We start from the raw sequence: 14116 nt of genomic DNA on the forward strand, positions 1-14116 counted from the left end.
TGGGAGTTGGTGATGGACAGGGAGACCTGGCATGCTGCAATTCATGGGGTCGCAAAGAGTCGGACACGGCTGAGAGATTGAACTGAACTGACTGAATATTGTTTTAACCAAAATTATAACTATAATAGGAAGAAGTACATCATATATATGCAGAAGAAAAGTGCCAAACTCTCATTTTCCACAGTAAAAAGTCAGCAAAGTCTAAAACTGAAAGATCAAGAAACAGCTGTATAAGCAAGGATATTTAATAATATGGAGGAAATTATTAAAAGAAATGACCAAAAGAATTAAATAGTATTCTCTACAGAATAAAAATTTGGAGCAGAGCTACTCTTTTGGTTATAGTTTCAGTGGTCTTGTTTTTTTTAACTCTACCATTTGAAAATTAGTATTAAATTAAAAAGCAATTATCAAATAAAGAGTGTGCTAAGAGTAGACATTCTGTCATTAAGAAGTACTAACTTGCAGATCTGTCATGATAACTACTAGAGGCCCACAGCAAGGAAAGAAGCAAACAAACACCTTCTCCCACAAACAAAACAATTTATTTCTTATTTCTCTCTGCGGTCACCAGCCTCCAAGATGACACCAGTAATTTTCACCTCTCAGCATTCATGCTCTCACACAACCTACACTGAAAATCAGCTGTTTGTGTTACCAAGAGTACGGCAGAGACAACAGTGGGTTTTTCTTTCTTTGTTGAATTGAAGAACAGTTGATTACAATGTTGAGTTAGTTTCTGGTATACAGCAAAATGACTCAAGATAGACACACACATCATTATGGTTTATTGTAAAATACTGAATCTAGTTACCTATACTATACAGTAGGTCCCTGTTGTTTATCTATTTTATAAATGGCAGCATATATCTGCTAATACTAAACTCCTAATTTATCCCTTCCCCGTCCCCTCCCCCACTGGTAACCATAAGTTTGCTTTCTATGTCCGTGAGTCTATTTTTGTTTTGTAAATAAGTGCATTTGTATCATTCTTTTAGATTTCATATATAAGCCATAACATACTGTATTTGTCTTTCTCTGTCTGACTCACCTCCCTTAGTATATATGATAACCGCTAGGCTCAGGACACCGCATGACCTCTAATGCTAGGTTACAAGTATTTCAGCATCAGCCTTCTTCTCAGAGGGCTCACTCTGTAAGAAACTGACAGCCTGTTATAAGGACAATTATGCAGCACTGAGGAGAGGCTCATGTGGAATAAAACTGAGGCCTCTGTGCCAAGAGCAAGCCCGACTTGCCAGCCGTGTGAATGGGCTGCATTAAAAGCAGATCCTCTAGCCCATCAGGCCTTTAGGTAACTGCTGCCCCAACTAACACCTAGCTGTAACCTCATGAGAGATCCTGAGCCAGGACTATTCAACTAAGCCATTTTTGAATTCCTGACCCATAGAAACTATGGGATGTTTACTTAATGTTTTAACCACAAAGCCTTTTGGTTTACAATGTATTATGCAGTAACAGAAACAGTAACATCTATAGTTATTCATTTAAGATCTACTATGGAGTATGTATCCGGATGTTTTATATACATTACCTCATTTAATCCTTAAAGTATATCTCTAGGTGGGTACTCCAGCACCCTAACAGTAAAGAGTAGCTACCTAGGCTTTTTCCTACTTTACACATAAGCCTAGATACCTCCGGATTTATCCCTTTCCCAATTAAGAAGGCAGCTATGGACCTCCTCCTCCTAAATGCCAACTTTCTAAAGGAGCTCTGTATGCAACTTCCAGTTACACGTTAGGACTCATTTGAGATGAGTCTAACAATTTTCTCACCTTTCCTCTCCTTTTCTATCCTTCAACTGGATTTCTCCCATCAGCACTTAAAGTTCCTAGCTCCAGTTTCATACAAACTTGTGTACACAAGTACACATACAGTTTCCAAGTACTTCTTTCTTCACTCTTAACCAAGTTTTTTGAGTCCCTCATATTCCCAATGTCCACTTTCCTACACATTTCATCTTATACTTCTATACTTCAGCCCAGACCAATCTGATTTCTCAAAATATCAATGAAAGAGTTCTAACTAGAATTCCAATATCCTCTCTATAATATTCAACGAAGCTAACAATTTCCTCTTCCTTGAAACATTCTTTTTCTACTGACTTTCACGATACCATTCTCCATGTCTCCGAGCTCACATTTCTACACCACTTGCAAGCAGAAGCAATGATTGGCTTTGTTCCAGACTGTTTTTAAAAAGATGTTAATATAATGACTAGCCTTGGGAGATAAAGATAGTGTCGGCATGCTACCATCCATTGTAAAAGATCTGGGTTCCCTAAGTCAGATTTCTTCTTCTTTAACACAACCTCGTGTGCAGGTTTTTGGAGAAGGCAATGGCACCCCACTCCAGTACTCTCGCCTGGAAACTCCCATGGATGGAGGAGCCTGGTAGGCTGCAGTCCATGGGGTCGCACAGAGTCGGACACGACTGAGCGACTTCACTTTCACTTTTCACTTTCATCCATTGGAGAAGAAAATGGCAACCCACTCCAGTGTTCTTGCCTGGAGAATCCCAGGGATGGCAGAGCCTGGTGGGCTGCCGTCTTTGGGGTCGCACAGAGTCGGACACGACTGAAGTGACTTAGCAGCAGCAGCAGCAGCGTGTGCAGGTTTTACCTGACCCTCTTCAACAAATGTTGGTACCAAGCACACTGCTTTGCTATGGGTAATAAACTATCCGTTGTCTCTGATCCAACAGTTTTGTCTTCTGCCAGCATTTATGAGACTGTCAGTTTAACTTGCAAGGAGAGCAAACTGTTCGCTCCCTTACAGTTCTTAACATTTTCTGGCAGCCCTGTTTTGGTTTCCTGGCCGACCTCTACTCCTTTGTTGTTGTTAAGTCACTAAGTCATGTCCAACTCTTTGCGACCCCATGGACCCCATGTCAAGGTTCCTGTCTACTATCTCTCAGAATATGCTCAAATTCATGTCCATTGAGTCAGTGATGTTACCTAACCGGCTCATCCTCTGACGCCCCCTTCTCCTTTTGCCTTCAATCTTTCCTTTACCTGATCTTCAAATGTAGTTCTTCAGAGTTCATATCTAGGCTTACTTCTTTTCTCACTCCATACTATCTCCTCTTAGGAGCTTCAATTGATCCTGTGGCTTCAACATACTATCTCCACAGTAATAATAAAATATTCTCCTGCAGTCCAGGTCTCTCTCCTGAGCTCCAGAACCATGCAGCTAGCTGCCTCACAAACATCTTTACTTGAATACTGCTATGTGCCCAAGCTCACTAGTACCTAAACTGAACTCAGTGATCTTCCCTCTGCCCTGTCCCATATCACTATCATCTCCTGTGTTCCACAGCTCAGTAAACAGCACCACCATCCACCCACATGCTTATGCCAAAGCATCTAGGCATCATCCTTAAATTATCTGCTTTTTCCACCATTTTGACAAACGTACTAAAGGTTCAAAAACAATGGTGGATAAAACTACTGATGCCTTAGCAGGACTCAGAGCAATGGCATCCAACTGTACTTGTACTCACTGTACTGTTCACTTTCATACAAAATACCAGGTTCACTTAAGAATGTCCTTGATGAAGCAGAAAAAGTATTAATTGTATTAAATCTCAATCACTGAGGTCAAGTCTCAATGTTCTGTGTGACAACAATGAAATGTATAAAAGCATTTCTGCTCAAAACCGAAGTACAATAGTTGCTTGAGGGAAAAACACTTGTGTCACTGAATTACAAGCTAAATAGCCAGTTTTCCCAAAGAATACTATTTTTACTTGAAACAACAACTGACAAACTCTGGTTATTCAAACATGGATATCTGGCAGACATTTTTTCAAAAATGAAGGAAGTAAGCCTGTCTGTTTCTTATCTAGTCGCATCAGTGTCTACTCACTGTGTGCAATGAACATCTTTGAGAAATAAAGTTTCACTGAGTTATACAGATCTTTCAAATGCAGACACATTTTATTATACAATTTATAAAAAACGCAGACATGCCCCTTTATTAGTATCACCACAGCCCCCCTTTAACATGGGCACCGAGAGCCCCCAGGCAGCTATGCACTCTGAAAGACTCCTGCCTGTGCCAGTACCTGGATCAAGAAACTCCACACTGCACAGCCTTTACCCTGCCACTGCCTGCACTTTCCCTGAAAGCTGCCTGGAGGGTCACACAATGAGCAGCTGCTGCTTCTGCAAGCCCCCATGAGTCCCATGACCCTGAAGGACTCTTGCCCTCTCCAGTACCTGTTGTCTCCGTACACATCCACACCACCAGATGCGGTTTGCCCAGTCCCCTGCCTGAACTCGAGGATGGCCTACTGCTTGTGCAGCAACTCCAGACCAGCTCCAGCCTGACCAAACCAGCAAACATCTCTGCTATCTAATGAGTTAAACCACAACTTCTCCAGTGATCTGACTCCCTTCCAATCCACTGTTCCTTGGGTATTCTGTCAGCCTTACAGTAACATATAATACAGCATTTCCTTACATCTTACAGTTACGCTTGTATCACAGTTAATAATTATTTATATTAAATTTCCCTTTCCATTACTAAACTGTGTGCTTTCTTAAGCACAAAGATACCATCTTATCCATCTTTCACTCTCCAGGAACATGTCAGTACTCCATGTTAACTGAATGAATTAAACAGGGTTGTTGAGAGATACATGCACCAAGCAGAAAACTGGGCTGGATTAATGCCACCTCTTCTAACCAGGAATTTCTAGAATCCTATCAATCTGGAAAACTAATCCTTTAAGGACAGGTAATCAAAGACACCTAGGGAACCAGAACAAGCTTGTGACTTAAACTGAAAAAGTAAAATAATGTGGGTTATCATACTTCTGAAATGAACTGATAACAATAGATATCCTTTTGATCAATTACTCAGTAGAAGATCTAAGACGTGGTTCAGCCTTTAAAAAAAAGATGCTAAGGCCTGCTGTTTTACATGGGAGGCAGCTGATGAAAAGCGTCTCCAGGACTGCAGATCTTACCACTCAAGGTTAAGTGGCTGCTACCAAGATTAGGCAATGTAATGCATTTCTCAGTGCTGGGCTCAGAAACTGGCTTACAGATGCATTTTGTTTTACCCAGAGTTTTAACATTTTAAAGTTTAACTGCCAACATTGAAATATTAGAGATTTTTTTTTAAACAGGAAAACCATAATTTCTGGCTCCTTAAGATAAAGAGAAAATTTTATAACTCCAATCTCACATTTCTGCTGGAACTGAGTAGCATTTACTCCTTTATATAGGGCATCTGCTCTCCAGTTTAACACAATTACAGCCAGAGCCACTTGGCTTGTATATGGTGCCTCTACAGTCCTATAAGCACAAGCAGGTGAGCATACAACCCCCAGCACAGCAGTTTTACACAAACAGGCTTTGGATTCACAGGTCTCTGTTCAAATTTCTCCCCCACCACTTATTACATAATACTTAGGAGTGGTACCTTGGCCAAGTGGATGATAACAGAGTTTATCTTAGAGTGAATACAGCAAATAACAAACACTAGCTAGCACTTTATTAATGCCATTAAATTGGGAAACAGAATGGTATTAAGGGGGGTGGACACTGGTCTGAAATCAGAAGACAGAAGTCTAAGACTAAATCTTCTCACTTAGAAGATATGTGATCTTAGGCAATTTATTCAGATTTTTAGTCTAATTTTATCTGCATAAAACTATCTTCCCTGCCAACCACAAAGCAATGTGGTGAAGACAGATAATGTAAAAGGGTTTTGTTATTTCTCAAAAGTGATCATTCCAGGTTTAAACAGGAGATGGAGAAATTACCCATAGAAGATACCAGTATTAACAATAGGCTTTAGGTAAACTAAATATGAAAGAGTAATATACTTAAGACTGAAGCAAGGGGAAATTACTCAAACACTCTGCTGCTCTTGCTGCTGCTGCTAAGTCGCTTTGTGTCCGACTCTGTACGACCCATAGACAGCAGCCCACCAGGCTCCCCCGTCCCTGGGATTCTCCAGGCAAGAACACTGGAGTGGGTTGCCATTTCCTTCTCCAATGCGTGAAAGTAAAAAGTGAAAGTGAAGTCACTCAGTCGTGTCCGACTCTTCACAACCCCATGGACTGCAGCCTACCAGGCTCCTCAGTCCATGGGATTTTCCAGGCAAGAGTACTGGAGTTGGGTGCCATTGCCTTCTCCAACTCAAACACTCTAAGCCTGCCTAAAGCCTCATGGAGGGTATCTTTGGAGTCCAGACTAAGAGAGCAAGGGGACTGGTAAGAACCTGCTTGAGTAGCTTTAGGGTAAACCTAAAATCCCTGTTCAAGGCCAGGAGCCTGGAGAAATGATTAAGAAACTGTTTTAGAAGCCCCTGTAATCCCAGGTCTAAGAGGTGGTTCAACAATAGTGATTTTGCAACAGGATTAACTCACCCCCATGTCTCAATAGTCAAGGTATTGTTTCTCTCTCTCTAACCAGTACCAGGCTGGATGGGATTGATTTCCAATAAACAACTCTGACCTTTACTGTTGTTTTAATTTTGCTATGGAGCACCTAAGAACGCAGAAAGAGAAAACAGATTCCTGCTTCTTGAAGATTTTTTCTTGGCACTCACTGACAAAGGTAGAGAAAACCAGACAAACAGTATCTATTATTGACAAAGGTACAAGCAAACTCACTCTTCTCATCTGCTCCTGGTAAGCATGTGATCTTGCACTATCTGCTAACAGAGAAGGCGGACTTTCATGGTGCCTGTCCAAACTGCCAGCCATGGAATGGAGAGTGCTCAGTGTCCCATTACCTCCCTGGCTATAGCACTGAAGCAAGAGCCAACCCCTTGGCAGGTCAATGACCAATGGCCTAGTGGAAAAAATACACTAGGACAATTAGATTCCTCTCTCAGGAATTTGCAGTCAGGACAGACTGAACCAGAAAGTTGTTAAGCACTAAGCTAGACACAGAGGTGCCATTTGTGGCTGTGTACAAATGTAGCAAGCAGAGGCAGCTTGACTGCAGTGAAGTAGAGGGAGCAGAAGAGTGGAGAGGGGTCAGGAACCTGAAGCACTGAGAGGGAAATTAAAGAGCTCTCTTAATTCCAGGCCCACTGCCCACTTTCTTGAGATACAGCCACCTTTCATTGCCTGGGAGCTCTGTAATATCAGAATAAATCTTTCTTCACTTGAGCTAGTGGGTGTCTGTTCTCTGCTACCAAAAGGACCCAATCTAGAACAGAAACTATCTACAAAAGCACAGTTAAAACCAACAGACCACTGGACAAAATGTGGAAGGTTGGTGAATGCATGGTTATAGATGGAATAGAATCACATTAGGTAAAGGTAACCCTTAGAAAGTTATGCCTTGTGTATAAACATTATAAGCAAACTATTTCATTGCTTACCCAAGTTACTGCCCTTTCCAGAGTCCATGGAAGAGACAAGATTAGAAAACAAGGACTTGTGCTCCTGTCAGTAAGATAACTGACCAGCAACAGATGTCTGATTTGTCCAGTCAAACTATAGGTTAACTGTTAAGTTAAAACAATAGGTGAAAAAGTCATCTAGAGATATAGTCGTAGCGGGCTGGTAAGCCCAGCATAACACACAGAGAGGGCTGGCAGTGGCAATACTGGCTATTACACAATACCTGTAAGCAAAGTGGGCTACAGAGAGAGAAGACTGGAGAGCAGACCCTCAAAAAGAAACAAGGGTAAAGAGAACAGGCAATCTCCACAGGACAGAAAGAGCAGCCTCTTGCTGAGAAATTCTAGTTCCCGTGAGGCCTGACTGAGCTTCCTCCCTTTGCCACTGGATGTCTGGAAACTGCAACAGCATCCTCTTTCTTGAATGCTTTCACATCTTGTCCAGTGGTCTGTTGGTTTTAACTGTGCTTTTGTAGATAGTTTCTGTTCTAGATTGGGTCCTTTTGGTAGCAAAGAACAGGCACCCACTAGCTCAAGTGAAGAAAGATTTATTCTGAGTTAAGTGAGTTTTTGTTCCTTATACTGACTGAAAGGCAAAGACTGGAAGAGACAGTACATTTACAGTAAAAGTGAAAAAGAAAAGTACTTGATGGGGATGGAGGAAACACTAATGTCAATCCAATAATGCTATATAATGAGCTGGCATCAAAACTTAACTACCTCATACACAGCTTTGTTTATAAATAGAGAAAAGATGGTAACAACTTCAATATTCAAAGATTTGGTAACTAAACCATGAGGCTTTCATATAGGCAATACTGTGCAGCCCTGAGAAGCTGTAGAAAAGTGTATATAACCCTTTCTACTCAAAACTCACACTCCCTGGTTCATAAACCACACAGATTCAGTGCAAGGGATACTTGTATTTAATGACAGAGAAAGATGTTCATGATATATTAAATTAAAAAAGGTTACAAAACAATATACACTGTATTTTTGTTAAAGTAGCACATTTATGTATATTTGTATATGCACATAAAAATGAAACTGTCTACACTGCTTATAACGTTTCAGTCTGTGATTTTCAATCCCAACCTAACTTCTTATAATCAATAAAAACTCTCCTAAAAATTAAATACAGATTTTCTTTTGGAGATTGTAAGGTAGGATTTGGAAAACCAAGTCCTAGCTCCACTACAGGATTGAGCAGTACTATGGTTAAAAAGGAAGCAATTAGGAAGGAAAAAAGAAAGATGAATGAGATAATATGAGATAAAGAAGGCAGCCTGAGGCTTTATACCAGCCTGAAAGCCCTCTTGCCCAATAACAGCCACTTGCTAAAATATGTTTCACTAGAGCCAGGACAGTGTCTTCACTGCCCTCCTTACTCATTTTCATTTATGTCTTCCATTATGCTTGCCAGTCATTCTAAATCCCCCAAGTGTTAACTGGCCTCTGTAATCCCTCTGCCATTCCAAACAACAGTGATTTCTCTCTTCCTGGGAACAGGTATATTTTCAAATTCAGAGATCTACTTAAGAAAATCACTCAAAATTTCTAAGGTTGTAGTCAGTGCACTTGAGTGCCAGGTAAACAGCTCCAGATGGTTAAAACAGCATTTTACCACTAGTGAGATTATCTAAGTTTAAAATGTGATCAATATGCATGACGTGTCCATTACTGTAAGGATTGTTGTTTAGTCGTCAAGTTGTGTCCAACTCGTTTGCGACCCCGTTTGCTAGTCCTGGCAGGACTAGCCTGCCAGGCTCCTCTGTCAATGGGATTTTCCACTCAAGCATACTGCAGTGGGTTACCATTTCCTTCTAATGGGGATCCTCCCGACCCAGGGATCCAACCTGAATCTCCTGCACTGGCAGGCAGATTCTTTACTACTGAGCCACCCAGGGAAGCCCTTCCATAAGGATACACTGAGTATAAGCTAGAGAAGCAAAAAGGTAAAATGGCAATAAAAAGCAAAAATCAAATACTTTGTGTTGTATTCCATCTAAGAACAGACTTAATAAAGGAAAGCATTGTTAGTGAGTCAGATAGCCTAGGCTAGTTCACTCACCACTCATTCCCAACCACTTTTCCCTTGTCTTTCTCTACTGCAAAAGTCAGAAAACGAAATCTTTCAGGCTTTAAAGTTGAGAGAGATGAGAAAATTTTGGCCAAGGAGATAAGCTCCTGGGGAGGGTTTTTCTTCCAGTTTTGCCCTTCCAGCTGCTTATAATATGTACATAATGCCTGGAGGTACAACAGCTATTTGCAACCCCCAAAATGAAAGCAAACAGAAAAAAAGGGAAAAGCCTAAGTCCCTGCTGATGTTGGTGCTATACTGTCCCAGGATGTCCACACCCAGACTTCTTGTTAGGTGAGAAAAATAAACCCTATTTGTTAGAGTAACTGTACAGGAGGATTTTGCTTCTTGCAGCTGCAGGCATTCCTGATACAGTTAGCAGGGAGCTTAGAAGAGTGTTCTAGACTATCTTTTCTCCCCAACACATAAGAGAGCCAGAACGTTTTCCCTTCATTAAGTTACTCATTACAACCATGATTCTCAGCCTGGTATGTATCCGAATGTGGGAAGCAGAAAAGACAGTGGTCGGGAACCATGGTGATCACCAAAGTGAAAGTGGAGTCACTCAGTTGTGTCCAACTCTTAGCGACTCCATGGACTGCAGCCTACCAGGCTCCTCCATCCATGGGATTTTCCAGGCAAGAGTACCAGAGTGCGTTGCCATTGCCTTTTCTGGGTGATCACCAAAGCAATGTCTCTTAAGCACAGGTCTGGGAGGCCATTCAATTTGGTCTCTCCACAAAAATCCAACAAGGATTTTTCTGTTTTTCTACTCAAGTTTCTCCTTTCTTTCAAAATCAATTCTTCCAAATTTTATTCCCTATTAAACGCTCATTAAGAAATTATTTCAGTAACTATACAATAAACCTCTCATAGTAACCATTCTATTAAAAAAAAATAATATCTTAGCCCCAGTAGAAATAAAACCCAAATTTCTGTTTTAAAGGCATTTATATATACAGGCATTCTATTATTATATTTATCACGGGTATAAAAACCCTGGTACTCTGGAATTCAATTATGTACAGATGCTCACAACAGCTTACTTTCCAGAGATAATATAGCTCTTACACTATTGATCACTCTCTCAACGCATTTTATAGTTGTTTTGATTTCCTGCATTTGGGAAATACAGGCTATCTTCAAGTAGGCACATTTCCACAAATTATCCATAGAAAGAACTTATACTCAAAACTAAAAAACATCCCCACATATGTTCTTTTACTTTACTAAGCTATAAAATGTGGGTTAAGAAATTTCCAGGCCAGAATCACTAGATATCTGAGATAAGTGAAAGTCACTCAGTCATGTCCGACTCTTTTTGACCCCATGGACTATAGTCCATGGAATCCTCCAGGCCAGAATACTGGAGTGGGTAGCGTTTCCCTTCTCCAGGGGATCTTCCCAACCCAGGGATCAAATCCAGGTCTCCCACATTGCAGGTGGATTCTTTACCAGCTGAACCACAAGGGAAGCCCAGATATTTGAGATAAGTACAGTGGAAAAAAAAAGATCTCTCTTGTATACAATCAACTTAGCTGTTACCTTTTCAAAATTAATACAAACTCATTAGTGAAGAGATAAAGTAAATGTGAATGAACAACATATGGCACTAAGAAAAGATCAACCTCTCAAATCACAGCAACTAAATATGCAAAGTAAAAGATTTTGGTGAAATGTTTATTTTTAAATGGCAACCTAATTCTCAGACAGGCATCTTCTCCAAAATACACTCTAAAGTATCTAAATCTTCTCACAATACACAAGAAAATACTGCTAGTCTAGAGCATTTACCCCATTAAAACCTACAGAAAAATCAAAAGCAATCTTCTTAACCAACACAAGAAGGGAAAAAACAAAAAAAATCCCAAGGTTAAAGAAAACTTTCCAAACTACAACAGATTTGGCATTTAATTTCTCTTTTCACTGAAAAGTCAGAAAAGAATAATCTAAATTACTCTTTCAAACAGGTCTTCCCTTTAGTGGCCTGGTTGAGAAAGTTACTCAGTGGTCAATAAAGACAAGGCTTCATCCAATACTATGGGGTTCTGCCAAATTCACTCTTCTGAGGCTTCAGTGAAAGGTTTGATCCTGATCAGGAGCCTGCAAAGGTCTGCCAAGAGGGCTGGTGCACAAGCCTGGGCAAACCATGCCCTGGTCAACAACTCAGTGGGCCCTATTGGTGATTCCTAATAAAAGGACAGTAGATAAAGAACTGTTGGAACTGTTCACTTGAAAAATTAAAATATGTATTTAATAGCTCTAGAATATCATCAGTCAGGTTTTTATTGTTTTTAAAAATGTATTAGTAGTTTCTTTAGGGGGAAAAAACATCATTACGAAACTAACTTAAGATTTGAAAATAAGAAGCTACGGTTTGGGCTTACATCCTCCTCTCATGAAAGTTGTCCCAATGTTAGAGATACGTGTAGGTGTGCCTACTATGACATGGTGGGAATAAACTTAAAAATTTCTTCAACTCAGCTTGACAAATGCATTTTTATTATTAGAAACTAAAGAAACCCAAGAAAATGTAAGCAGCATTACCATACTTGGTGCCTCCAAGTCTAGGAACATTGAAGAACTTCTTATGTGAACTGTCATTTAATGTTTCAATAAGGTACTCAAAGGCATATCCTGGGAAGAAAAAAAAACACCTTTCATTATGCACTGCTACAAAGTGCCTTATTCAAAGTGAAAACACCTAGAAACCAGATTTGTCCAACAAAATTTTCTCCAATGGCACAAATGTTCTGTATCTGAGCTGTTCAATAAGATAGTCATTAGATACATGGGGCCACTGACCACTTAAAATGTGGTTACAGTGACGGAGGAATCCTTTCAAATTTTATTTAATTTAAATAGTCACACGTGCGTAGTGTCCACTTTACTGGACAGTACAACTCTAAACCATGACTCTGTCAAATAAAAACTGGTAAAATAATTAACTCCTGCAATGCGATAATAAAGAATACCTGGAAAGGGACAATAAGAATGATTTAAATCATGTATAGACACGTTTGTGAAGACATGTCCTGAAAATTGCGTAAATACAAACAGGGCAATTTGAGACCACCACAATTATGTTAGAACTGATTTTTAAAAAATAATCAAAAGATAGACGTTTACACAGCATTCAACAACATGAACAAAATCAAAATCAAACCAAACAACTTATCAGATAAGGCTTTAATAGGCCTTAAGCCTAAAGGTAAAAGTGAACAACAAAATATCTGGGTAAAATAGCAGATTTTCCCTAAAAGACCCGTCTTTCTGGTTATGCACGAATTGAAGCTTAACTACGAGGACCCACGGGTCTCATTTGAATGTGCCCCTGCTTCTAAGGTTCTTGGGGGAAGTGGCAGAGAGGCACCCTTGAGGTTACAGAACCTTGAGCTCTTTTGTGCAGACTCACTGCGGTGGGTGGGCAGGACCCCCAACACTGTTAGGACCTTGGTCTGAAATGAGATGCGATAAGCACAGCCCACTTTCTGAGAGTACATAACGTTTTTCTTTTTCTGCTGAAGGGGAAGCGAGGAAGGTGGATGGTGGGGGAGGAGACCCAGCTCTGCAATAAATGGTCAGAGAACCGGCTGACCAGTGCTTGGCCTTGACCACCCCAAACCCTGCTACTAGAGGCAGAGAGAGAGGGAGGGGCTCGAGTCTGGACAGCGGAATAAACAACTAGCTGCGTGAGACCCAAGCGATGAGACACTGGCCCCCATCCTCATCTCTTACAAAGGGGGGGGGGGGAGGGCGGGGAGAAGAAGATGGTGGGCCTTTCCTCGACCCTAGTGCCACTAAGGAATATCGGGAAGCCCTGGCAGCCAACAGTGGCGCCAACAAGCTGAGGCCGCCAAGGGTCAAAGCCAGCGGCGGAGCAAACGTCCCCGGCGGGGTCACGCTGAGGGGCGAGGGCTGAGAGGCCGGGCTCTCGCGGCCTAGGCGCAGAGAGTGCGGCCCAGCAGGCAGGCCCCTGGGGAGCAGGACCTAAGCCCGGAGGGCCCCCGCGCCGGCCAAGCGACTCCAGGCGACAGAAGCAAAGAACTCGGAGCCCGGGTAGCGCGCGTCTCCACTGCCAGATCCAGTTGGCGGACCGAAACTAACCTGCACTTGGGGCGTCCATCGCCGGAGACCATATTATCCCTGCGGGGAGGGGGCCCGGGGGGGAGGGGGGGGGTGGCGGGGGGGGGAAGAGGGGGAGGAAGGCAGGCGGACCGGCAAGGGAGGAAGGAAAAAGAGCAGTCTCGCGCAAACACCGCGAGAGCCGCAGAGCCGGCCCCAGGTCTCAGCTCGCGGGATTTGCCTCCCAACTCTCGCGAGATCCTCGGACGTGGAAACAAAGAAAGAGAGGGGGCGGAGCAACGTGGAAGGCTATTCTTTGCGCAGTAGCTTCTGTTCGTGGGATTTGGGGCAAAAGGCTGGGGAGGCGGTGGCGTAGGCGTCCCTGGCTCTGCCCTCTTAAAGATCTGTTACATAGTTGTAGCCTCAAGTGTCCAGTTGTTGTGAGGTCCAGCTGTGTATGGGCTCCTACAGGGTATCCGGTGTGGAGGAGGAAGGTTGGGATTGGAACTCTTAGGAAAAACAAGGAGAAACGCTTTCTCCTGAAGATAAAGCTTTAGGTTAAACCTGTCACATGTGTAGC

The 14116-nt window shown here is 41.9% G+C and overlaps 1 protein-coding gene across 1 annotated transcript in view; it reads right to left on the reverse strand.

Annotated features, from left to right (window-relative positions):
• IREB2 (iron responsive element binding protein 2) overlaps positions 1-13733 on the reverse strand; it is a 51517-nt gene extending 37784 nt beyond the window's left edge. Inside the window, exons 1-2 of the mRNA XM_040257322.1 lie at positions 13579-13733; positions 12019-12108 (exon numbers count right to left, since the gene is read on the reverse strand). Coding sequence (XP_040113256.1) covers positions 12019-12108; positions 13579-13597 — 109 coding nt within the window. The 5' untranslated portion in view covers positions 13598-13733. The remainder of the gene's footprint in view (positions 1-12018; positions 12109-13578) is intronic.
• Positions 13734-14116: the final 383 nt, after the last annotated feature.

This window comes from Oryx dammah, unplaced genomic scaffold (assembly GCF_014754425.2).
Source record: "Oryx dammah isolate SB20612 unplaced genomic scaffold, SCBI_Odam_1.1 HiC_scaffold_16, whole genome shotgun sequence".
In the NCBI taxonomy this organism is placed as follows: domain Eukaryota; kingdom Metazoa; phylum Chordata; class Mammalia; order Artiodactyla; family Bovidae; genus Oryx; species Oryx dammah.